Source organism: Phyllobates terribilis, unplaced genomic scaffold (assembly GCF_046119375.1).
Source record: "Phyllobates terribilis strain yellow unplaced genomic scaffold, ASM4611937v1 Scaffold_8__6_contigs__length_399053987, whole genome shotgun sequence".
In the NCBI taxonomy this organism is placed as follows: domain Eukaryota; kingdom Metazoa; phylum Chordata; class Amphibia; order Anura; family Dendrobatidae; genus Phyllobates; species Phyllobates terribilis.
The window spans coordinates 33,989,828-34,017,587 of record NW_027362768.1 but is presented as its reverse complement, the minus strand read 5'-3'; the positions used below and the strand labels follow the sequence as shown (position 1 = coordinate 34,017,587).

Genomic DNA, 27,760 nt, shown 5'->3' with positions numbered 1-27,760 from the left:
GGCTAGAACCGCCGGAGCGGTGAGCAAAGGAGTCAGAGCAGGCAAGGCTGAGCAGGGGGGACAGGGCTCTGTTCACACGGAACAGACAGGAAGGGAAAGGCAGAGCCAGATACCCACAGGGTACTTGCAGTGAAGTAGCGAGTGGACCACAAACTCACAAACGGGAGTACAGAGACAACAAGCAGGAGTTAGGTACGAGTTCAGACTCTGCAGAAAAAGGAAGGGAACGGACATAGAGGCAAAACAGGTAAAGGATAGGAGAGAGTTCAGACTGGAACTGAGTGTACGGAGGAGACCGACACTGCAGCGGAATACAGGAGCGGGTCTGGGAATACGGCCCCCAGAGAGGCAGGATGAACAGGCAAGGAGCGTGTTCAGACAGGACAGACAAGATACAGGAGCGGGTCTAGGTAATCGGCCCCTAGAAGGCGGGAGGAACAGGCAAGGAGCGTGTTCAGACAGGCCTGGAAATACAGCCTCCAGGATAGGCAGACAAGAGAACACAGACAGGACTCAGTTCAGACACGGGAACTGATACCGCAAGGCAGGAGACATAGACAGGACTCAGTTCAGACACGGGAACTGAAACCGCAAGGCAGGAGACATAGACAGGACTCAGTTCAGACACGGGAACTGATATTGCAAGGCAGGAGACATAGACAGGACTCAGCTCAGACACGGGAACTGATACCGCAAAGCAGGAGACAAAGAACGGGACCTGGCACCTTCAGAGTGCAAGCACACACTGAATGAAACACTATGCTCAGGCAGGGATAGATGGGAGCAGCTGAGCTATATACCAGGTGACATACAGCAATAGGCTGAGGACGCACAAGGGGTGTGACCCACAGCAGGTACAAAAAGCAGGAAGTGATCGGGCGCCACCCTTAGGCAGCAGAAACAGACACAAACAGAAAGCATGGAGGGAAGCCAGAGAGACATTCTGGACTGGAGCTCAAGTGCGCGCTCTTGCACAGTGGGAGATGGACCACCATGCAAGGACGCCGCCAGGTATGTTACACCGGGTAAGGATGGAGTATGGATCAAGGCTCAGTTAGCTGCATACAGCACACACACCCCATTTCCGAGGGACAGCTCAACGGTGCTCCCACTAGACAGAAGTGCAGGCACGACCGACTATGTCCCTGTCTGGAGTGGCGAGGGGGGGTGGAACACCCAGTGCTGTAGGGGCAGATAGGGGTTGGTTCCTGAGCGTAGGCAGGAGCCCATTGGTTGCTGGTCACCTGGGCTCATGGTCAGAGGGAGGTATATAAGGTGAGCACCATCTGCGTTCAGTTCAGTCAGTCAGTCCAGTCAGAGAAGACAGGGAGCAGAGGCTCTGTAGGAGCTCTGCTCAGAGGCAGGCCTGGAGAAAAGGCCAGAGCCTGAGAGGAGAAGGAGAAGTGGGCCTGGAGATGAGGCCAAGGGAAGGAGGAGAAGACAGAACAGAAAAGGAGAAGGAGAGACAGAGAAATAGAAGGGCTCAGGAACAAGAAGGTGGAAGGGACCCTAAGAACCCACGAGAATCCAGGGTGCAGGGTCAGGCAGATTAAGGGTACCGGATCCCAAGTTGGTGGAGGAGAAACAACCCTCAGCCAAAGACCGGAGGCTGTGACCATTTATTGGTGCAGCACCTCATCAAACCTGCTAGGAAGGCACCATATAGGACAGCAGAGGACGGGGCCCACGTTTAACCGCACAAGTCCGCGGCAGCTGGACAAAAGTGGGTCACTGGTGAGGCAGGCCAGAGAAAGGACAAAAGGGGGTCTTGAGCCATACTCCAGAGCTGCCTGGGAGTTGACCGAGCCCCTCACCTGGTGGACACCGCACGGCTCGGGCAGTCATTCCCTGCAGAAGTGACTTGGATATTAACCGTGAGTAAAGACCCTGGACTGCAGTACGTTGTCTGTGTGCTTTTTCGCTCCTCCGGCACTACCGGTACTGGGACTCTCACCACCATCACTCCCACCATCCACTACACTGCCCTGGGGCCGCACTCTTCCCGTGGGGAGTCACATCATCCCAGCTGCATACATCATCAGCCCCAGCGGTCTGCCCTGCAGCGGCATTTCCTAATAACCACGATCCACGGGTGGCGTAGTCGGACATTATCTAAAACATCTAAAAGACTGCCACTGGTCTGACCACTCTGAGCCACGGGACTGGGTCGCCACTACTACCCCCATCGTCTCCTTATTGCCCGTTTCCGAGTGCCCCACGGCCCACGGGGCGAGTCAGCTATGGCGTAGTCGGCAGGATTTCGTGCCCGCTAACAACGGGTACTGCGCGCCTGAAAAGAGACTGTTTCACTGTACTAAAGATGGCGCCCACCCCAGAAGAATGAGCGCCATAATGTGCGCGCCAAAAGACCAAAGGAGGCCGCCTCCCATCGTGGGCCGGGTCCCAGAATGGCGCCAAAGAGGAAGCCCTCCCCCAACAACCATGAGCACGGTTGTAGAGATGTCCGTCAACGTGGGGGGGCTGCCCCTGAGAGTGATTGTCAGCAGAATGCCCCAGGACCACCCCCCCTGGGGGCGGAAAGAGAAGAAAACTGCGGGGCAGGGGGTGGTCTGGATCAGTCCAGACAGACTGCACCCGGGAATGGACGCCTTCAGCAGCACTAGCCTCCTGGCCCGAAGCCTGCTGCAGGCTGAACCGCCCTGCAGCCTAGCAGAGGTCTTAGCGCAGCTCCCCAGAGACCCGGAACATGCGCAAGCTGCACTGGAGGACCTGGAGCGGAGGATGGTCCGGGCGCAGCGGGGTGTACTCACTGAATGGAAAGAGGAACTGGCCCGGCAGGCCGAAACCCACCAGCGACAGGCCTCAACCGCACCCCGGAGTCTGCCTGCCTCTGAGGACGGCGCAGGAGGAGTGAGGGCCGGAGACGACGCTGCGGAGGGAGCCACGAGGACTGAGGCAAGTAAAGGGGACGTTACCACCCCAGGCCCAGCAGTTGCAAGCCTGCCCCAGCCTCCCATCGCAGAACCCAAAGCCCCACTCACCACACCTGTTGCCGCGCCGCCACTGCTCCCAGCTAGGCCTCAAGCGGCGAGCGCCGCGGCCACGCCCCGTCTGGTGCCACGCCCCTTGACCCCGGGCGCCATAAAGCGAGAGGCGTCATCGGCCCGGTCGCAAGGCCTGGATGACCCGGGCGCCGCTGCTAAGCCTGCGCCCCTGTCCCGGACGGGACTGCCACCAGACGTGACCAGAAGACCCCCGGCCTGGTCGCAAGGCCGAGTGCCCCCGGGCGCTGCTCCCAGACCAGGTCCCCCCACTATACCATCGCTGGGCGTGGACCTATTTGCGCATCATACCGGTCCGGACGGACTGCCGCTGGAGTGGCCGGCTGAAGTGATCAGCAGTCAGCCATGGAAGGACCAGCCTCCGCGCCAGCCTCTGATACCGGCTCCAGAACCCGTAGAGGTCACCCTACCCCCACTGGAGGACGTCCAATTTGAGTGGGACCCCACCGGCGAGAACTTGATGGGGTTCTCTCAAGAGACCCGGGTAGACGCGGTCTGTCGTCTGGAGGCCTGTCATCAACAACTGGCGGCCTTTGAGTAGGAACGACGAGAGAGGCGCGTTAGAGAGGAGTGGCTGCAGGCCCAGAGTGCTGAACAGAAGCGCAAGGCCCGCCAAGATCCCCGAGCAGCCCGCGGTCCCTGAATCACCGGGACCATAGTCAAATTCCACATGGAAAACGGCTGGGGTTTCATCAGGGGCCCAGAAACCGCAGGCGACGTCTTTGTGACCCGCAGGGACGTTGAGAGTCATCTACCTGAGGGACACCGAGGCCGTGACTTGTACCCTGGTGATGTGGTCACCTTCACCCGCCACGTAGGCGCAAAAGTACCGTACGCCCTACATGTTCATCGGCTCACTGAGGAGGAACTACAACACCGCGGCTATGAGGAGAGCCAAGAGGACCCGGACGGGTCTGAAGAACCATATGAGGAGGAAGACGGAGCATATGGAGGACACCGCTACTAGTAAGTAGCCACGTACCTGTGTAAATAGTTACCCGTCAGGGTACAGAGAACTGATTGCTGTTATGGAACTGTGTGAACGTTATCCCCTCATCCCCTACCAAGCTGAGGACTGTGAGCAGCCATTCCCCTCCCCCTTTCCAACCGGCCGAGGACTGGGAACGGCCAATTCCTTGTATATAGTTGCGCTTCCTAAAGCGCCCCCTACTGGTTTTATAAAAAGACTACCACGTCTACCTCGGGACAGCAAGTCCCTCGTGTTTACAAGTTTGCCAAAGTTCCTGCACTTACAAGAAGAGTGCACACCTGGTCGCAAGTTGCACCGCCGCCAGGATCCAAGAATGTGTTGTAAAAATGTTTTCCTGCAAAAGTTTTATATGAGAAAGTTTTATATGCTGCTAGGTGATAATGCAAGAGTTTTATAAGATGTTTTATACAAAGAGTTCCAGAAGTATTAGTATGTGTTTTATAATAGTGTGACAGGAAAAGAAAAGTGTTTCCCATAAAGGGAACTGAACCGTGTTGCCCGTTTCTTGATGTGAAAAGTTTTGAAAAAGTTTGCATGTCCTGTATTTAATTGTTTTTGCTCTGTTCCAGCCCGAGGACGTGATGTGCTTTACCAGGGGGGAATGTAGCGCCCCGAGGGTTCGGCCGCTACAGGGGTATTGCACCTCTGCCAGAGGTGTGATATTCCACTCCCGGGTAAGGATGGAGTATGGATCAAGGCTCAGTTAGCTGCATACAGCACACACACCCCATTTCCGAGGGACAGCTCAACGGTGCTCCCACTAGACAGAAGTGCAGGCACGACCGACTATGTCCCTGTCTGGAGTGGGGAGGGGGATGGAACACCCAGTGCTGTAGGGGCAGATAGGGGTTGGTTCCTGAGCGTAGGCAGGAGCCCATTGGTTGCTGGTCACCTGGGCTCATGGTCAGAGGGAGGTATATAAGATGGGCACCATCTGGGTTCAGTTCAGTCAGTCAGTCCAGTCAGAGAAGACAGGGAGCAGAGGCTCTGTAGGAGCTCTGCTCAGAGGCAGGCCTGGAGAAAAGGCCAGAGCCAGAGGGGAGAAGGAGAAGTGGGCCTGGAGAAGAGGCCAAGGGAAGGAGGAGAAGACAGAACAGAAAAGGAGAAGGAGAGACAGAGAAACAGAAGGGCTCAGGAACAAGAAGGTGGAAGGGACCCTAAGAACCCACGAGAATCCAGGGTGCAGGGTCAGGCAGATTAAGGGTACCGGATCCCAAGTTGGTGGAGGAGAAACAACCCTCAGCCAAAGACTGGAGGCTGTGACCATTTATTGGTGCAGCACCTCATCAAACCTGCTAGGAAGGCACCATATAGGACAGCGGAGGACGGGGCCCACGTTTAACCACATAAGTCCGCGGCAGCTGGACAAAAGTGGGTCACTGGTGAGGCAGGCCAGAGAAAGGACAAAAGGGGGTCTTGAGCCATACTCCTGAGCTGCTTGGGAGTTGACAGAGCCCCTCACCTGGTGGACGCCGCACGGCTCGGGCAGTCATTCCCTGCAGAAGTGACTTGGATATTAACCATGAGTAAAGACCCTGGACTGCAGTACGTTGTCTGTGTGCTTTTTCGCTCCTCCGGCACTACCGGTACTGGGACTCTCACCACCATCACTCCCACCATCCACTACACTGCCCTGGGGCCGCACTCTTCCCGTGGGGAGTCACATCAACCCAGCTGCATACATCATCAGCCCCAGCGGTCTGCCCTGCAGCGGCGGTTCCTAATAACCGCGATCCACGGGTGGCGTAGTCGGACATTATCTAAAACATCTAAAAGACTGCCACTGGTCTGACCACTCTGAGCCACGGGACCGGGTCGCCACTACTACCCCCATCGTCTCCTTATTGCCCGGTTCCGAGTGCCCCACGGCCCAGGGGGCGAGTCACATGCAACTCTCGGTTTGTCCTGACGGCAGAGGTGGTGCTAGAGAGCAGGACTGAGAAAATTTCTGTGTTTTTTGTCAGTGGAGTTGGAGTCAGCATGGTTGATGCTGGGTTTGTGAGAACTCATGATCTTACTTGCATCCCCATTTGTAACATCAACTCAGTGCCACTTGCTCAGAGATGTCTAACACAGATTGTACATAATATAAGACTGAGGGTGGGGCCTCTTCAATATGAAGTAATTACTTGTTATGTCCTGGAAGGTCTTTCCACTCCTGTTGTACTGAGTCTTCCCTGGTTGGTGAAACATAATCCGGTAGTGGATTGGCAATCCAGGGTAATTGTGGAGTGGGGAGATTACTATCATGAAAACTGATAAAGCACTTCTCTTTCTGTGGTCTCTAAGGAGACCTTTCCTGCATTTCTGTCAGGTTTTGAGGAAGTATTTTCTGAGAAGGGGTGTCAGGATTGACTGTTCCATTAACCTGATTCCTGGAGCTAAACTAACCAAATCCAGACTGTATAATCTTTCTAGTCCTGAGAGACAAGCCATTAAGGATTTCATTGCTAAGAGTCTGTAGAAGACACATATCAGACCCTCCTCTTTGCCCGTGGCGACAGAGTTCTTCTTCATTAAGAAGAAATATGGGGGTCTCCATCCCTGTTTAGATTTCCGGGATTTCCGGGAATTGAATCAAATTACCGTCTGAGATCCGTATCCTCTTCCGGATTTATTCAGCTAGTTTTTCCACTTGTTTTTCTTTACTTAGCTGCTTTTTTCTTGCCATAATTCAAATTCTAGGACTATCAGCTGTGTATCCACCTGACTTCTGCACAACACAACTGATGGTCCCAACCCCATTTATAAGGCAATTTATTAAATTTATTAAACCTGACAGGGCACACCTGTGAAGTGAAAACCATTTCCGGTGACTACCTCTTGACGCTCATCAAGAGAATGCCAAGAGTGTGCAAAGCAGTCATCAAAGCAAAAGGTGGCTACTTTGAAGAACCTAGAATATAAGACATATTTTCAGTTGTTTCACACTTTTTTGTTAAGTATATAATTACACATGTGTTAATTAATAGTTTTGATGCCTTCGGTGTGAATGTACAATTTTCATAGTCATGAAAATACAGAAAAATCTTTAAATGAGAAGGTGTGTCCAAACTTTTGGTCTGTACTGTATATTGTATACATACTTTGTCTCCTGAATAAAGAATCCCCCACACTGCACCCCTCAATACAAATATGCACCCAACCATTAATATACTATTAGTCTCGCACCATTCCAAATATAAATTGATAAGCCCGCACCCCATTAACTATAATCTCTGCCGCCTAATAAATATAAATTAATCAGTCACTGTGACTTTTAACCCAATTCACTTTAAGTCTATGTGGACATGTTGCGTTTTAGTTGCATTTTTTTCTCCATGGACTTATTGCCAAAGATATGCAGGGTTTTACAGTACAAGCAAAATTAATGATATAACTGAAGTCTCAGGCACATGTTGCTTATTTTTTCCTTGCAGATTTGCAGCAGGTTAAAATTTGCAGAATGTCAATTCTTGCAGCGTTTTTGCAACGTATTTCACCCATACTAATGAGTCTAGTAAAATATGCAACAAAAGCGCATGTAATTCACGCTAAAAATGAGTATTTTATATAGTATTTTTCCTCCCAACACATCAGAATTTTCAGCAGAATTTTCTACTGCAAATCTTGAATATGTCCATGTAGCCTCCGTTGCTGCCCTGTGTCCACTATAATTAATTTGTGGGGGTGGGAGAAAACATTATTAGGGCCTTTATTATCATTTGGGGGGTGAGATAGGATGCGATCAGGTACCTAGCAAAATTTGGACATGGGCCCCAAAATGCATGTTAGTCAGATGTATGGGCCCTTGTAGCATTCTAGATCTTATAAAGACATATGTATTTGCCGCCCATGTAATAATGACTCATATCTTGGTGTATTGTCCACCATCCTGGGCCCCATCCTATAATAGTGTCCCCTATTCTGGGCTCCTTCATTGTTCAATGTCCCCAATACTGGGTCTCATCCAATAAAAATGTCCCCTATCCTGGGCCCCTTCAAGGTAAAATGTCCCCAATTCTGCATACCTTCATGTCAAAATGTCCCCCATCCTGGGCCCCTTAATAGTATGATGTCCCCCATGCTTGGCTCATTTTTGGTAAAATGTCCCCTATCCTGGGCCCATTCATGGTAAAATGTCCACCTTTCTGGGCCCCATCTTATAGTAATGTCCCCCATTCTGGGTTCCTTCCTGGTAAAATGTCTCCCATATTTGGCCCCTTCATGGTAATGTGTAACTCACCCTGGTCCCTTTCATGGTAACATCGCCCCCATCCTGGTCCCCTTCAGGGTAAAATGTCCCCCATCCTTGGCCTCTTCATGGTATAATGTCCCTTATCCTGGTCCCATTCTATAAGAATGTCCCTAATCCTGGTCAGCATCCTATAATAAAGCCCCCCATCATGGGCTCCTTTTTGGTAAACTGTACTCCATCCTGGTCCTCTTCATGATAAAATGCCTTCCATACTGGGTCCCTTCACGGTAAAATGTCTTCCATTCTGGGACCCTTCATGGTATAATGTTCCCCCATCTTTGGCCCTATCCTGCAATAATGTCCCTCATCCAAGGACGCATCCTATAAAAAAAGCCCCCATCATGGGCTCCCTCTTGGTAAAATGTATCCTATATTGGGCCCCTTCTTGGTAAAATGTCTTCTATCCTGGGCCTCTTCATGATAACTTGTCCCTCATTCTGGGTTCCTTCAAGGTAAAATGAGTCTCCCATACTGGACCCTTTTATGGTAAAATGTTCCCCATCCTGGGCCCCTTCTAGTAAAATGTTCCCTGTTCTTCTTCAACACATTAAAAAAATAAATAAATATTTGTACTCCCCTTCCTCCATTCCCTCTACGCACAGCGCCCTCTTCAATAGCTGGCACCGGAGGCAGCAACTGACATCAGCTTGCCTGGCAGGGTGCATGATGCCCCTGACAGGCACAGTCAGTCACTTAAAGGATAACTTAAAGGAGTTGTCCACTACTTTTTGATTGATGCCCTATCCGTAGGATAGGGATCAATGTATGATTGGCCAGGGTCCCGCACCCGGCAACCCCGCCAATCAGCTGTTATCATTGTCGGAGGTGGCTGCGGGGCGTAAGTGATTACCTGCAGAGCTTGGCCATCCATCTCTAGTGGCCTCCGCGGAGTAATGCACATCCGCCTCCCACTGAGTTGAATTGGAGGTGGATGTGCAGTACCCCGCAGCGGCCACTGCAGATGGATGGCCATGCACGGCAGGCAAGCACTTCTGGCTGATCGCAGCCGCAACCGGCACCGATAACAGCTGATTGGCAGGGGTGCCGGGTGCTAGACCCCGGCCGATCATACATTGATGCCCTATCCTGGGGATAGGGCATCAATCAAAAAGTAGTGGACAACTCCTTTAAAGATTTTGGCTATGTTTTACAGCTGTCATCCTGCTCTTATGCAAGATGAAACTCTGATTCTGACCATTTAACCCTTTACATGCTGTGATTAATACTGACTGTAGCACATAAGCATTTTACAGAGTAATGGTGCATCCATTCTCACCCCATTTGCCACTCTGAAAATGGGATGCCCTTGGGATGTTGTCGCAGCTTGAGGATTACCAAGATCTCTAATTTCTATATTTTAGTTCACCGATTAGTGTTATGCTAAAAGACATACTACACTGCAATACAGAAATATTACAGTGTATTACTAAAGCAATCAAGACATTTCAGGATATGATTAAAAATATGTATTAAATCAAATGTTTGTAAATATTAAAGAAAAGAGAATAAGAGCAAATGAAAATTCATTGCAAAAATGCATTAATTTGCTAAAAAATTAGTCATTATGAATATTGAAATACCAGCTTTTCTATTTTTCATGCATAGTAACCTCAAAAATAAAATAAATTAATAAAGAATGCTAAGATTGTATTTTTGCTCATCCTGCTTACAATCTACTAAAACATTGTCTGTAATGCAAAGCCATTTATATCAAAATAATTCCAATGAAAACATCAACTGATCCCTCCAAAAATAAACCCTGACAGCTGCATGGAGGAAAGTTTTAAATGTTATGGCTTGAAGTTAATGGAGACACAAAAAAAATGTTATGAAAACAACATATTTTCTAGAAAAATATAAAGGTTTGGAATCGCCATAGTTTTATTGACAACCTGCAGAGTAAAGAAGATGAAACAGATTCATGAAGGTGTTTTCACCAGAATTCGCGTGTAAAATTTGAAAGCTACAGCCTCTGGTGTTTCCACGCCAGTTCTGACCAGCTTCACTAAATTTGATGTAGGATGGACAGGACAGACCATCTAATATGAAACTGTAGTGGTGTAAAGTTCACCCAATATGTACTCTAGTGCATTTACACAGTTATAAGATGTAGATAAGTCATTATATTGAGTGCGCTTCTCAATGAATTTGGTGAAGCTTATTCTGGTGGCCTCTTTTATTAAGACCGGCATTCACAAAGCCAGTTTTAATGAATCGGGGGCCAACATATTTTTGATCATATGAGGAACTGGATGAAATTTGAAAGATAACGCATAATTTATTTTCCTTATATCACACATAATACAGTGTATTCAATAAGTTACCTGTACCCCAAAATGTTGGCATTGAAAATTAAATTTTTTTCTGCAAGATAAACTCTCAAATCTACGTGTATCTATAAAAAAAAGTTATGGTTTTTGGAAAGCAATGATGTAAAAAAGAAAGATTGCCGCATCCTTAAAAAGTTAAGCTTATAGCTATTTATCAGTCTTGATAAATAAAGTTACAAGCAGCCCTACATGGAGAAGTTAGCATTATTTCTGCATGTAGAGCTAATGCCAAAAAAGAAACAATCTGATTGGTAAATACAGGCAACTGCTCATATGATAGAATACAGTACTTTCGGATAGAGAACAATGGTAAAGTAATAAAAATGTAATATTTTTCTATTTTTCAAGGAGTAACAGAATGCCCAAGTCTGCCTAAAGTAAATAATGGTTACTTTACTACGGAGTCTAAACAAGAAAAATATAGAACTGATGACGTTGTAAAATACAGATGTGAATCCGGATTTCACATCAGTGGGTCAAGTGAAATTACTTGTGTGGGTGGACAGTGGTCGGGTTTACCAGAATGCACAGGTAAGAATTTTAAGATGTTTCTAAATATAATACATTGCATAGAAGTATTGTCATACAAACTTAGGAGACCTCATATCTTGATTTGTTTTTTTACTTAGAATATTGTCACATGTTTGTTTCAGGCACTCTTCACACTGGTGTCATGTTATTTAAGTCTGGCTAGTGAAACTAGTATAATTGTGATATGCTTTAAAATTGGTCATCTGTAGCCATTGCCTATAATGTGATAAAGTATAACCTATTCAAATAAGCTTCAATTTATTCTACATATGCTGATAAAAGTGGTTGGAAAATCTTTTGAAAATTCATCAGCTCTGCCAAATTTGGCTGGGAGAATTGATTCATAGAAAAAAAGTTGCAAAAATAATGCCATTTTGGGGACCGATTCCTTTTTGGGCAATAGCACCAGGTTTGGTGTTTGTAAGAATCAATGGCTTGGCTTACCTGTCTAAAATGTATCCCTTTTTATGGAGTAACAACCGGTTTGATGTTTGCTAGTAACATGAATAATCAATGGAGAAGCACCAGGGCCCAGAAAATAAGACTAATAAAGAAGCAATGGTAAGCACCAGTCAGGGTCCCAAACAGTTTGGCCCATAAAATATCAATGGTTTATTATTTTAGCAGTTTATCAGTAGAAGAGGAATAATAGAAAACCATGCGACACTAACCAATGTCTAAAAGACATCTTTATTCATGAATTTGCCAAGTATAGGTTAAAGAATTTGGACAACAGCAACTTTATGCTGTCCTAGCAAATCTCTTAAATCCACATGCATTATTAGCAATACATTGCTACTAACATTACAACGTGCACATTATATTTAAAAAAAGCTTTTAGTTCATAGTTATGATCAGGTTTAAAGAGAACCTGTCAGGTCCCCTGTGTCCCTAGAACCACCAGCAGTTGGGTCTGCTATCTAAATTTCCTACCTAACACTCCGTGTATTGCATTAAACACATAAATAGATCCTTAGAAATGTTATTTCTAAAATTTCTTTATGATATGTAAATGAGGGCTTTGACCTGTCGAGGTGGTGTTAGAGTCCGCAGACTAGTCGCCCCACTTAGCATGTAATTACACCCCTGTACTTCCAATCATGTGAGGTGCGCCTCTCTGAAGCTGGCATGGTTACACCCGACTTCAGTGGATCAATAATGAAAGGGGAAGAAGCCGCGCACATGCATGAGGTAAGTATAGTGCTAGAGATGATGCCGGCACTTGTAAGTTATGTTATCATGCCCACAGGGGAGTGATAACATGCTAAGTGGGCTAACTAGTCTGGGGACACTAACACTCCCTCGACTAGTCAAATCCCTCATTTTTGTAAAGATCTGTTTATGTATGTAATGTAATACATAGACTATTAGGCAGGGTATTTATTTATGTAGACCCAACTGCTAGTGGTTCAGGGATGGGGGACCTGACAGTTTCCCTTTAACCCATTAAGGACGGACCAATTATGTACTTAATGACCAAGCTAAATTTTACAATTCTGACCACTGGCATGCATTTATTGAGGTAATACCTCTGGAACGCATCAACAGATCCCACTGATTTTGAGATTTTTTTTGTGACATATTGTACTTCATGATAGTGGTAAAATTTCTTTGATATTTGTGAAAAAAACAGAAATGTCACCAAAATTTTGAAAATTTTGCAATTTTCAATCTTTGAATTTTTCTGCCCTTTAATCAGAGAGAGATGTCACACAAAATAGTTAATAAATAACATTTCCCACATGTCTACTTTACAGAAGCACAATTTTGGAAACAAAATATTTTTTGCTAGGGAGTTATAAGGGTTAAAAGTTGACCAGCGATTTCTCATTTTTCCAACAAAATTTACAAAACCATTTTTTTTAGGGACCACATCACATTTGAAGAAACTTTGAGGGGTCTACATTACAGAATATACCTAAAAGTGACACCATTCTAAAAACTGCACCCCTCAAGGTGCTCAAAACCACATTCAAGAAGTTTATTAACCCTTCACGTGCTTCACAGGAACTGAAGCAACATAGAAGGAAAAAATGAACATTTAACTGTTTTTCGCACAAATTTTATTTCAGGCCCAAAATTTTTATTTTTTTCAGGGGTAACAAGAGAAAATGGGCCACAAAATTTGTTGTGCAATTTCTCCTGAGTAAGCCAATACCCCATATGTGGGGGAAAACCACTGTTTGGGCACATGGCAGGGTGCGGATGGGAAGGAGCGCCACTTGACTTTTTGAATGTAAAATTTGCTTCAATAATTAGCGGATGCCATGTTGTGTTTGGGGAGCTCCTGATGTGCCTAAACAATGGAAACCCCCCACAAGTGACACCATTTTGGAAACTAGACTCCTCAGGGAACTTATCTAGATGTGTGGTGAGCACCTTGAACCCAAAGGTGCTTCACAGAAGTTTATAACACTGAGCCGTAAAAATAAAATTTTCACATTATTCCCCAAAAAATGTTTTTCAGCCCACAATTTTACATTTTCATAAGGGTATGCCTGGACCCGTTGAAGTGTGATAGACACGCGAAACGGCCGTCGTCCGCAAAAGGTGCCGCTTCCCTGCATTTTTAATTGGTATGGAATAAAAGAAGATTTTATTACATCGGTGTACCACCTCGCTTTCTTCATGTATGAATTGTGACTTACTTTGTTTCTGGAGGGAGTTGCACCCGATGGTAAGATTGATTGCTCCAGCTGATGAGGTCGAGCTTCTGGAGTCTCTGCACAAGGACTGAGTCGCTGCAGTGCTGGGTGCCTGTGCATTTGTATTCCCCAAAAAATGTTTTTCAGTCTCCAATTTTGCGTTTTCATAAGGGTAACAGGAGAAATTGCACCATAAATATTTTTTTGCAATTTCTCCTGAGTAAGCCGATACCCCATATGTGGGGGAAAACCACTGTTTGGGTGTACTGCAGGGTTCGGAAGGGAAGGAGCACCATTTGACTTTTTGAATGTAAAATTTGCTTGAATAATTAGCGGACACCATGTCGTGTTTGGGGGCCCCTGATTCACCTAAACAGTGGAAACTCCCCATAAGTGACCCCATTTTGGAAACTAGACCCCTCAAGGATTTTATCAAGGGGTATAGTGAATATTTTGAACCCAGAGGTATGACACAGAATTTGATATCATTAGGTCATCATATTGAATAAGTTGTCATTAGTCTTGAGCGCAAGTGCTCACTACTTGAGTTTGTATCGTGTACTCGGGTATGCACCCTGTATCGCGGATACTCGAGTCCCTATCCCACATGTTTCACTGTTGTTAGACACCCAAAAAAAAACAAATGGGGATCACTCGTGTATGGCAGGCAATCCCCGCTTGTTTTTTTGGCTGTGTAACAACCGCGAAACATGCAGGGCGAGGACTCGAGCATGTCACTCTAGCACCCGCGATACTCGGTGCATACCTGAGCACCCGATGCAGACTCAAGTAGCGAGAACTTGCGCTCAACACTGGTCGCCATATCGTCATCATTTTTTTTCTTTACTTTTGAAAAGCTCCCAACTCTAACCCTGGCACAACCCTATACCTAGCCGTAATCGTAACCCTAACCCTGGGCTAACACTAACCCTAACTTTAGGCTAACCCTAACCCTAGGCTAACCCTAACCCTAGATTAACCCTACCCCTAATCCAGGGATAACCCTATCTGTAACCCTAGGTTAACCCTAACCCTAGGGTTAGGTCACTTTCACCTGGAAAAAGGTGCTATATGCACCGAAACCTGCATAGGGGCACGGGGTACTGATCCAGCAGTGCAGAAAATCAGGGTAGGTACTCATTACAAGGAGAGACTTCCTTTACATGATCTGTAACTTTTATAATCCTGATTTAATGAGAGATTTGGATGTTTACACTATGTCCCATGAAGCTTGGTTGCTTTATGTACAAATAACCTTTTTTTTCCCATGAGCTAAACTCACACATAACATGCACTTATAGGTATAAATGCGACTTATAGCTCATGGTAAGGGACTGAGTGTTTTCTGACCAGTGATATTTTCTGGTCTTACTCCCTATTCTCTTTTGCACAAACATGTGACTTGCACTGCAATATTTCTTTGATGCCTATATCTGGACCTCGTTCGAACTTCATGAGGCGCTGTCCTCTTGCTCTGGTGTTCATTTGGACCCAGTTCTTTTATTGTATTTGTATGAATTTTGTCTAATTAAATTATGTCCATTTTTACAAAATGACTGACTCTTGGATCTTTCCATGACTCTTATTTGGTGTGCTGTAGGTTAGATATAATTTATGAGTCTTGATCCACAATGAACATTGTTGCCCTGACCTTTTCTCGGTTTTATAACCCTAACCCTAACCCTAGGCTAAGCCTAAACCCAACCCTAACCCTATACTAACCCTAACCCTAGGCTATCCCTAACCCTAACTTTAGGCTAGCCCTAACCCCAACCCCAATCCTAACCCTAAGCTAACCCTAACCCTAGGCTAACGCTAACCCTAGGCTAACGCTAACCCTAACCCTAGGCTAACTCTAACCCTAGGCTAACACTAACCATAACCCTAGGCTAACCCTAACCCTAGGCTAACCCTAACCCTAGGCTAACCCAAACCCTAGGATAACCCAAACCCTAACCCTAGGCGAACCCTAACCCAAACCTTGACAAAAAATATATATTTTTATTTATTTAGCACTAAGGGAGAGGTACAAGAGGTAGTTTGACTAATTTTTTTTTATTTTGATCACTGTGATATGGTTTATCACAGTGATCAAAATGAACCAATAGGGAAAATTCCCTGTTGTTGCCGGGCAGATCTCGGCGGGTGCACTGCGCATGCATCCGCCATTTTTTTTTACCGGAAGATGCCAGGGAGCCGGGGAACCATCAGGGGAAGATAGGAGGATGGCAGAGGTACCGGGGCGCTCAGGGGGCTTCATTTCTCCCTCCTCTGACATACAGTGCCTACAAGTAGTATTCAACCCCCTGCAGATTTAGCTGGTTGACACATGTGGAATTAACTTGGCATTGTGACATTTGTACTGTAGATCAGCCTGGAAGTGGGAAATGCACTGCAGCAAATTTTTTTTTTTTTTTAAAACGTAAAAAGTTAATTCAGAGTGTCATTTATTATTCAATCCCTCAAACCACAAGAATTCTGTTTGGTCCACCTAAAGTATTAAGAAGTAGTTCAGGCACCAAGAATAATGAGCTTCACATGTGAGGATTAAAGATCTCTTTTGCCAGCCTTTTCTGACTATTTAAGACCCTCCCCAAACTTGTGAACAGCACTCAGACATGGTCAACATGGGAAAGACAAAGGAGCATTCCAAGGCCATCAGAGACAAGATCGTGGAGGGTCACAAGGCTGGCAAGGGGTACAAAACCTTTTCCAAGGAGTTGGGCCTACCTGTCTCCACTGTTGGGAGCATCATCCGTAAGTGGAAGGCTTATGGAACTACTGTTAGCCTTCCACGGCCAGGACAGCCTTTGAAAGTGTCCTCCCATGCCGAGGCCAGGCTTGTCCGAAGAGTCAAGGCTAACCCAAGGACAACAAGGAAGGAGCTCCGGGAAGATCTCATGGCAGTGGGGACATTGCTTTCAGTCAATACCATAAGTAACGTACTCCACCGCAATGGTCTCCGTTCCAGACGAGCCCGTAAGGTACCTTTACTTTCAAAGCGTCATATCAAGGCTCGTCTACAGTTTGCTCATGATCACTTGGAGGACTCTGAGACAGACTGGTTCAAGGTTCTATGGTCTGATGAGACCAAGATCGAGATCTTTGGTGCCAACCACACACGTGACGTTTGGAGACTGGATGGCACTGCATACGACCCCAAGAATACCATCCCTACAGTCAAGCATGGTGGTGGCAGCATCATGTTGTGGGGCTGTTTCTCTGCCAAGGGGCCTGGCCATCTGGTCCGCATCCATGGGAAGATGGATAGCACGGCCTACCTGGAGATTTTGGCCAAGAACATCCACTCCTCCATCAAGGTTCTTAAGATGGGTCGTAATTTCATTTTCCAACAAGACAACGACCCAAAGCACACAGCCAAGAAAACCAAGGCCTGGTTCAATAGGGAAGAAGTCAAGGTGTTGGAGTGGCCTAGTCAGTCTCCTGACCTTAACCCAATTGAAAACTTGTGGAAAGAGCTCAAGAATAAAGTCCACATGAGACACCCAAAGAACCTAGATAACTTGGAGAAGATCTGCATGGAGGAGTGGGCCAAGATAACTCCACAGACCTGTGCCGGCCTGATCAGGTCTTATAAAAGACGATTATTAGCTGTAATTGCAAACAAGGGTTATTCCACAAAATATTAAACATAGGGGTTGTATAATAATTGACCCACACTTCTATGTTTAAAATTTAATAAAATTCAACTGAGCAACATAACTTTTTGGTTTGTAAGATTTATGCTTCTGTTCATAAAACCTACTCTCGTTTGCAGTTTGAAGGCTCTAACTTATTTGCATCTTATCAAACCAGCTAAATCTGCAGGAGGTTGAATACTACGTGTAGGCACTGTATATATAATTTCAGAGGACAGAGAAATCATTGGAAACTGCGGGCACACTTTTTTTCACGTGACAGGGGACCAGAAAACCAGCTCTGATCATATTCTCCAGGGTCTCAGCTACCCCCGAGAATTTCCAACTCTGGGGGGCGCTACAGCCTAATTCCTCAGTGTCGCATTTTCACGCCGCTGAGGAATAAGTACCCTTATCTGTCACTGTGAAAATGCGTTACGGCGGTTGTTAATGGGTTAAAAAGGCTTAAGATTAGAGGTGTGCAAATATAATTTTTTGTAATTTAGTTCCACGTGACTCCTGGCAGGCAGTTTGATTAACTGTAAAGGGTCATCAAAAGGTTACAAAGCCAAGATATACTTATATTCACATTAACGCTCAGCTCATCATCCCCTCTGCTCATCACCATAACTCGTCTGGTCCTCATCACATCTTATCAACACTGCTCACACAAGGCCGAGACTTCTCGTTCTTAAAGAGACCCAGGTCTATACTGCTCAGGTGTGCTTAAGGTCACAATTTCATAATATAATGATGTGTGTCGTGACCTCTCTAACACATCACAAGAAGTACAGGCCTACCATGAGGAGTCTCTGAGATTTAGCACAAGCAGTGGTAATAAAAAAATGCAAAGAGGGCCAGATTGGTGAAGTGAGTTTAAGTATTTTTTACATATTACATTCATTTCCCTTTTGGTTTGATAGAAACCAGAGCATAACAAGGGGCATTCAATTCAAGGACAATAGCTTTGCTGCAAATCAAATGTTCCATTTACATGATTGCCAATGTGCATGCTGCAGCTGGCTGTGGGCCCCCTGGAGGGGATTATCTGAGATCCATTGGGTTGCGTGCTGAAAGCTGTCATTTTTTCCTTTCCATAAAATCTAACTTGTGTCTGTACTTCTTAGGAGCATGCTATTTTAACTATATATAGCAATACAGTACTATTCCAGTATACAGAATATGCAATTAGCCAATCTCAGGTTAAATTTTCATAAGGGAGTTAACAAATCAAGTAAAAACATTTAAAAAGTTTTAAAAGCATAACAAAAATGTGAATCATCACCTTTTCCCACATTAATGTTAATAAAAGAAGAGAAAAAAAAGAAGTAATAAAGTATGAGAATATTTGGTAATTGTACAGACCCAAAGAATAAACTCAACCTCCATGGCCTGTATGCACGCTCACCCCGCAAGACTCCCATTGCTGAACAAAAAGTATGTACAAGCGCATTTAAAGTTTGCTCATCAATATTTAGACAAGTCTGTGAAATACTGGTAGAATATAGTCTGGTCACATGAGAACAAAATTGAACTCTTTTGATGCCATAATGCACACCATGTTTGGATTCCAAAAGGCACTGCATATCACCCCAAAAACCCTATTCCAACACTGAAGTTTGGAGGTGGGAACGTCATGATTTTGGGGCTGTTTTTCGGCATATGACACTGGCAAAATTCGTACAATTGAAGGAAGGATGAATTGACATATGTATCGAAAACATTCTTGAAAATAATCTGCCATCTACCAGGATGATGAAAATGAAACAAATTTTGAAATGTCATCAAGATAATGATCTCAAACAAAAAGCCAAGAAAACTCTTAATTGGTTCCAGAGAAAGAAAATAAAGCTACTCTAGTGGCCAATCACTTGACCTGAATCCAATAGAACATTTATTGAAGAAACTAAAGCTCAAAGTTCATAGAAGGAGCCCACAGAATGTTCAAGATTTGAAGAGTGTTTATGTGGAATAATAAGCCAAAATCACATCTGAACAGTACATGCAACTAGTTTCTCCACATAGGTGGCATATTGAAGCTGACATTACCAGCAAAGGCTTTTGTACAAAGTATTAAATAAATTTCAGTAAGTGTGTTCAATACTTTTTCCCTGATCAAACTCTGATCAGAGTTTAATCATAATGTGATCATAGTGTACTTTGATGTTTAGAAGATAGAAAAAAATCCCCATCTTCTCCATTCTGTCCGTTCTTTGAAATCGTAAACATTGACTGCATGGGCGAATGCAATCCGAATATTAGTCTTGTCTGAGGAAAAATCGGACATGTGCATGGCCCCATAGACTTACATTGATCAGAGTGCGTTGTGATGTTTTGTAGGATTGCATTCAGACAGAAAATATGCTGCCCTACACCTGCCCTAAGTCTGTAAAAAATAATACAAGATAAGATTCAGTGATCAAAAGGTTCTGGACCTGTATAGTCAGTGTGACTGTGAATTGACTGATCTGTCAATGGGCATGGAAAACAAGCAGGGCAGTTTAATATACCATCTGTGCTAATTTTACAGCTAATGAAAATTCTTGAAACCAAGGCTAGTGTGTCACACACACTGTGCATCCCGTGTTGTGAGTTGTTGTACACTTGCCAGAAATGTAATAGCAACCCTATGTCATACAGTTTGCACATAAAAGATAAATATTTTTTGGACACTTCCTTGTTTTAATATAACATCAATGGACCCCAACATGCCACCCAAGTACGCTGTTGGTTACCACTGGTTACCAACTGTTTTCCCCTAGCCACGTAGGATGATGTCACTTGGACATTCATAAGGCTACATTTGTCAAATACCTCAAAAGGGATTTAGCACACACCTAGGAAACTTCAGGGTGTTATATAAATATTTTCTGGGCTATTAGAGGCTTTGAAGTATTGAGATTTGTTGCAAATGTATTTGTCACAAATCAAATTTTGGGGGAAAATTCGGTAAATTTGGTGAATTAAAATTTCAAAAGATCCACTCAGCTCCAGCTTACCGCATATTAAGAAAATTATCTGTTATAGAAGTTTTCACATTTTATGATGTAATTGTGCAGCCTGAATGCTCTATTTTCGCAATGAAATATTTAGCAGTTTGCTGTTGTTGATTTGCCTACAGCATATTTCCTAGTAAAATAGAAGTACAGGGAAAATTAAAAATAATAAGATTTTAACAATAAATTGTAGGTAGATATCACTCATCGGGTAATGTCATAAATTTACTTTTAAGTCCTCAAATGGTATTTTTCTGAAATTTTCAAATGCGTAAGTATCAATGACTTAACCCCTTTAAAGCCCAAGACGTATTAATACGTATCTGCGCCCTGGGCTTTAAGAGCCTGATACGTATTAATACATCTTTGCAATCGCGCCCTCACACAGGCTGTGTGGGCGAGATCGCCGCCGAGTGTCAGCTGATTGTCACAGCTGACACCTGATGCTATGTGCTGGGGAGGTGATCGGCATACTCACCTCTACTGCCGGCCTCCAGCGCTGTCTGTCGCGGCTTCTCGGATGTTGCCATGACGACCTGATGTCGTCATGACAACATCCGGGTCATCAGACAGCAGGAAGATATTTTGGTCATGCGCAGTGCATGACCAAAATATCTTCTGCATCTGCAGCGCTGACAGCCTGTATAGCACAGGGATGGTGCTCCATCCCTATGCTATACAGGCGATCATAATAAAAAAGTGAAAGTCCCATAGTGGGACAAAGAATAAAGGTAAAAGAAAAGTGCCAAAAAGTGAAAGAAAAAAAAAATTGTAAAAATATGAAAATAAATAAATAAATAAATAAATAAGCCACCAAAAATAAAAAATAAAAATATAAAAATATTAAAAGTGCACATATTTGATATCGCCACTTCTGGAACGACCTGACTATATAACTGCCCCACTAATTAACCCCTTTAGTGAACACGGTAAAAAAAAAAAAAAAAAAAATGAAGCAAAAAACAATGCTTTATCATCATACAACCAAACAAGAAATGGAATAACACGCGATCAAAAAGACAAATATAAATAAAAATGGTACAGCTGAAAACGTCATCTTGTCCCGCAAAAAACAAGCCTCCATACAGCTCCATCCGCCAAAAAATAAAAAAGTTATAGCTCTCAGAATAAAGCGATGCAAAAAAATAATTTTTTCTATAAAATAGCCTTTATTGTGTAAAAGCGCCAAAACATAGAAAAACAATATAAATGTGGTACCGCTGTAAATGTACATACCCAAAGAATAAAGCTACCTTATCAATTTTACCACATGCGGAACAGCATAAAAAAATGTAAAAATAAAAAACAATTCCTGAATTGTTGGTTTTTGTTTTTTCTGCCTCCCAAAAATCGGAATAGAAAGCGATCAAAAAATGTCACGTGCCTGAAAATGTCACCAATAAAATCGTCAACTCATCCCGCAAAAAACAAGCCGTCACATGACTCTGTCGGCCAAAATATGGAAAAATTCTAGCTCTCAAAATATGGCGATGCAAAAACTAGATTTTACAAAAAAATGCGTCTTTTAGTGTGTGACAGCTGTCAATCATAAAAACCCGTTATGATTCTGGTATCGCTGTAATCGCACCGACCCGAAGAATAAAGTTGTCTAATCACTTATACTGCACGAGGAATGGCGTAAAAAATAAACTCTCGGGTTAGGGTTGTGCTAGGGTTAGGGTTGAGGTTAGGGTTGGGGTTAGGGTTAGGGTTGGGCAAGGGTTTGGGGTTAGGGCTAGGGTTAGAGTTAGGGTTGGGCTAGGGTTAGGGTTAGGGTTTGGCTAGGGTTAGGGTTGGGCTACGGTTAGGGTTAGGGTCGGTGTTAGGGTTGGGGTTACGGTTGGGCTATGGTTAGGATTGGGCTAGGGTTGGGCTAGGGTCATGGTTGGGCTAAGGTTGGGAAAGGGTAAGGGTTGGGCTAAGGTTGGGATATGGTAAGGGTTTTGCTAGAGTTAGGGTTGGGATTTTTTTCAAAATTAAAAAAAAAAAATTATGATGATGATATGGCGACTAGTGTTGAGCGCAAGTGCTCGATACTTGAGTTTGCATCGGGTGCTCGGGTATGCACTGAGTATCACGGGTGCTCGAGTGATATGCTCGAGTCTCCTACTCATATGCTTCACGGCCAAAAAACTCGCGGGGATTGCCTGACATGCACGAGCGATCCCCGCATGCTTTTTTTTGGGTGTCTAATAACCGTGAAACATGCGGGCGGGTACTCGAGCATGTCACTCGAGCACTCGTGATACGTAGTGCATACCCGAGTGCCCGATGCAAACTCAAGTAGCAAGCACTTGCGCTCAAGACTAATGACAACTTATTCAATATGATGACCTAATATTATCAAATTCTGGGTCGTACCTCTGGGTTCAAAATGTTCACTATACCACTTGATATAATCCTTGAGGGGTGTAGTTTCCAATATGGGGTCACTTGTTGGGGGTTTCCACTATTTAGGCACATCAGGGGCTCTCCAAACGCGACATGGCATCCGCTCTCGATTCCAGCTAATTTTGGTTTCAAAAAGTCACACAGTGCTCCTTCCCTTTTGAACTCTGCCATGCGCCCAAACACTGTATTTTCCCCACATATGGGGTATTGTCGTACTCAGGAGAAATTGCACAAAAGTTTTTGGGGTCCATTTTCTCCTCTTACCCTTGTGAAAATAAAAAAATTGGGCCTAAAACATAATTTTTGTGGAAAAAGTTTGATTTTTTTTATTTTCATAAATAAATGTTAGAAACTTCTGTAAAACATTTGGGGGTTCAGGGTGCTCACTACAAATATAGATAAGTTCCCTGAGGGGTCTAGTTTCCAAGATGGTGTCACTTGTGAGGGTTTTCCACTGTTTAGGCACATCAAGGGCTCCCCAAACGCAACATGGCATCCGCTAATTATTCAAGCAAATTTTACAATCAAAAAGTCAAATGGCGCTCCTTCCCTTCCAAACCATACCGTGCTCCCAAACAATGGTTTTCCCCCACATATGGGGTATCTGCTTACTCAGGAGAAATTGCTCAACAAACTGCATGGTGCAATTTCTCCTGTTACCCTTATGAAAATGTAAAATTGGGGGCTGAAAAACATTTTTGTGAGAAAAATGTGAAAATTTTATTTTTGCAGCTCAATGTTATAAATTTCTGTGAAGCACTCGGGGGTTAAAGGTGCTCACCACACATCTAGGTAAGTTCCTTGAGGGATCTAGTTTCCAAGATGGTGTCACTTGTGGGGGGTTTCCACTGTTTAGGCACATCAGGGGCTCCCTAAACGCAACATGGAATCCTCTAATTATTCAAGCAAATTTTACATTCAAAAAGTCAAATGGCTGTCCTTCCTTTCCGAACCCTGCCGTGTTCCCAAACAGTGTTTTTTCCCCCACACATGAGGTATCTTCGTGCTCAGGGGAAATTGCACAACAAATTTTGGGTAAATTTTTTCCTGTTACCCCTGCGAAAATAAAAAAATTGGGTCTAAATTAACATTTTTGTGAAAAAAGTTAAATGTTATTTTTTTTCTTCCACATTCCAAAAATTCCTGTGAAGCACCTGAAGGGTGAATAAACTTATTGAATGTGGTTTTGAGCACCTTGAGGGGTGCAGTTTTTAGAATGTTGTCACCTTAGGGTATTTTCTGTCATAAAGACCCCTCAAAGTGACTTTAAAAGTGATGTGGTCCCTAAAAAAATGGTTTTGTAAATTTTGTTGGAAAAATGAGAAATCGCTGGTCAACTTTTAACCCTTATAGCTCCCTAATAAGAAAAAAAAATTTGGTTCCAAAATTGTGCTGGTGTAAAGTAGACATGTGGCAAATGTTATTTATTAACTTTTTTGTGTGACATATCTCTCTGATTTAAGGGCATAAAAATTCAAATTTTGAAAATTGCAAAATGTTCAAAATTTTCGCCAAATTTCCATTTTTTTCACAAATAAACGCAAGTGATATCGAAGAAATTTTACCACAATCATGAAGTACAATATGTCACGAAAAAACAATCTCAGAATCAGAGGGATCCGTTGAAGCGTTCCAGAGTAATTACCTCATAAAGTGACAGTGGTCAGAATAAAAATTGGCCTGGTCATTAACGTGCAAACCACCTTGGGTTGTAAAGGGGCTAATAGTTTGTTTCTTCGCCCGAAAAGTTTTAACAATTTTTTATTTTGTTTTTATTTTTTAGAAGATTCATGTGAAGGGGCTCCAGAAGTTATAAATGCATTTATTATACAAGACCAGAAAATATATAAACACGGTGAAAGTGCTGAATTTACATGTAAAGATAACTACGGTTTTTCTGGAGGAAATTCAGCAACATGTGTGAAAGGAAAGTGGATGAATGTCCCAAAATGTGTTCGTAAGTAACGTATATTACATCAAATCGTTTGAAGAAAAGTAGAATCAGAAAATCTAAACAATATCAATAGTATCAGTAAATAGTATACAATTATTAGTAATATTGAGAAAATTTATTCTGTTCCACAACAAAATTTGTAGAAGAAAAACCATTCACATTCTGTGTAAAAATGTGCAACTTTTGACCTTCTGTTATTCTCGATATTTTACTAACAAGTGGGCACAGCTCAGAAAGGATGGGAACCATTATAGCCCAACAAATTAGCACCTGAAATTGGTGAAATTTATTGAGCAAACCTATGTCAGACCCCAGCAGACAACATTCTTATTTATTTATGTTTTTACAGCATTGACTTCACAGGAAAATCTTTACACTTTTACAGCATGTATGTATTAGTGATGAGCGAATCTCCTGAAATTTACATTTATACATTTTGCTTGAATTTGGCAAGGAGATTCTATTCACATCTAAGTTAATCAAATGCCCATTATTAGGCTCTGAGTTCTTTCCAGACCCTAAAGCAAGATATAATATTTATATATTTATTTTTGCAAAAGTTTATTTACCTGGCCCTCATGTGTTTGCCCACACAGCACTGCTCCAGGTCAGTCTTCTTCTTCGGTCTAGTCACCAGTCACTGAGCCATCTTTAATCTCTAATTAGTGATGAGAAGTGTTGAGCAATACCTTCCGATATCAGGAAATATCGGATCGGATTGGATCTGGCCGATACCCAAAAAGTATCGGATATCGCCGATTCCGATACCGGAAACCAATGCAAGTCAATGGGACACAAATATCGGAATGAAAATAAACCCTTTCTTTCCTTGTAGGTTAATTCTACATGAAGGAAAACAACTAACAATAATGTAGAATGTATTGGGGGAGGTGGTTGCCCAAATCGATGGGAACAGTGCTCACAGTGAAACATGAAAAGCCGGCAATTCAGCAGCGGCATACACCGGTACCCGACAATTTAGAACAGAAAGAATAGAGCTTCACACATAGATTAGATAGATAGAAACATGTCAGTCACATATATATGAAGTACAGTGACAGTGTTGCTTACTGTACTTGTCATTTAGTGTAAAGGATTTATTTAAAAAAATATTAGTGTTTTCATGCACCATCTCTTTAAAAAAGCCGGCCGGCAATTCAGCAGCGGTACCCGACAATTTATAACAGAAAGAATAGAGCATCACACATAGATTAGATAGATAGAAACATGTCAGTCACATATATAATAAGTACAGTGATAGTGTTGGTTACTGTACTTGTCATTTAGTGTTAAAATAAAGGATTTATTAAAAAAAAAAATTGTCATGGGGTTCCCCGTAATTTTAGTCTCTAGCGGAGGTTAAGCAGACAGCTGGGGCAGATGTTTGAAGCCTGGGAAGAGGGTAATACCCATGGAGCTTCCCAGGCTACTAATATCAGCCCCCAGCTGAATACCTAGCCTTTACTAGCTATTAAAATAGGGGACCCCCCAAAAAAAATGACGTGGGGACCCCCTATTTTAATAGCTAGCAAAGGCTAGGCAGACAGCTGGGGGCTGATATTAATAGCCCAGGAAGGGTGCCATCAATATTGGCCCCCTCCCAGGCTAGAAACACCAGCCGTCAGCCACCCCAGAAATGGCACATCCATAGGATGTGCCAATTCTGGCACTTAGCCTCGCTCTTCCCACTGCCCTGTAGCGGTGGCAGCGGGGTAATAGGGCTGGGGTTGATGTCAGCTTATAATTCCAGCTGACATCAAGCCCAGGTTAGTAATGGAGAGGCGTCTATAAGACACCCCCATTACTAACCCCATAGTCAAAGTTAAAAAAAAAAACACAAACACCCAGAATAAAGTCCTTTAATTGAAATAAAGACACAATTCTTTATTGTTCTAAATTAAACCATACTTACCATCACGTCCATTCCAGCTGAAGCCAACGATCTCCTGCAATAAAAGAAAAATAATAAAGCAACATCATCCTTACCTTTCCATGGCTCCCAGGACGGCTCCAGCTCTGCTACATCGAGATGACAGGCTGGACTGCAGCAAAAAGCTGCCATCCAGCCTGTCATCCCGCGGACACTGAGAAGCGCAGGCATGCTTGCGCTCCTCAGTGTCTGGCTGTGACGGCATCCAGATGAGCCGACAATGAACTCAGGTCACCTCATGCACGTCACTGACAGCGTGGGAGAATTCTCCTGCGCATGCGGTGAGCGTGAGAGACTCGGCTCATCGGGATGCCGTCGCAGCCTGACACTGAGGAGCGCAAGCATGCCTGCGCTTCTCAGTGTCCACGGGATGACAGGCTGGATGGCAGCTTTCTGCTGCGGTCCAGCCTGTCATCTCGATGTAGCAGAGCTGGAGCTGTCCTGGGAACAATCAAAAGGTAAGGATGATGTTGCTTTATTATTTTTCTTTTATTGCAGGAGATCGTTGGCTTCAGCTGGAATGGGCGTGATGGTAAGTATGGTTTAATTTAGAACAATAAAGAATTGTGTCTTTATTTCAATTAAAGGACTTTATTCTGGGTGTTTGTGGTTTTTTTAAGTACTTTACTTAAAATTCATGGCGGTCATGTCTAATATTGGCGTGACCCCATGAATTTCGGGCTTAGGGCCAGCTGATAATGCCAAGCTGGCTCTAACCCCTTTATTACCCAGTGAGCCACCGCACCAGGGCCCTGGATGAGTTGAGTACAGTGCCAGAAGATGGCGCTTCTATGAACGCGCCATTTTCCGGGGTGGTTGCGGACTGCAGTTTGCAGCGGGTGGGGCCCAGAAAGCTTCGGCCTCCCTGCGCTGCGGATTCCAGCCCCCAGCTGCCTAGATGTACCAGGCTGGACACAAAAATAGGGCGAAGCCCCACGTATTTTTTTTTTAAATTATTTCATGAAATTCATGAAATAATTAAGAAAAAAAGGGCTTCCCTATATTGTTGTGTCCGGCCAGGTACAAATAGGCAGCTGGTGGTTGGGGGCAGCCCGTTCCTGCCTGCTGTACCTGGCTGGACACAAATATAGTGC

The 27,760-nt window shown here is 44.0% G+C and overlaps 1 protein-coding gene across 3 annotated transcripts in view; it reads left to right on the top strand.

Annotated features, from left to right (window-relative positions):
- CFH (complement factor H) overlaps window positions 1-27,760 on the top strand; it is a 1,056,626-nt gene that overhangs the window by 645,412 nt on the left and 383,454 nt on the right. For all 3 annotated transcript variants that reach the window (XM_073642935.1, XM_073642934.1, XM_073642933.1), the window contains 2 exons: window positions 10,930-11,112; window positions 24,566-24,739. In XM_073642935.1, the coding sequence (XP_073499036.1) occupies window positions 10,930-11,112; window positions 24,566-24,739 (357 nt within the window). The remainder of the gene's footprint in view (window positions 1-10,929; window positions 11,113-24,565; window positions 24,740-27,760) is intronic.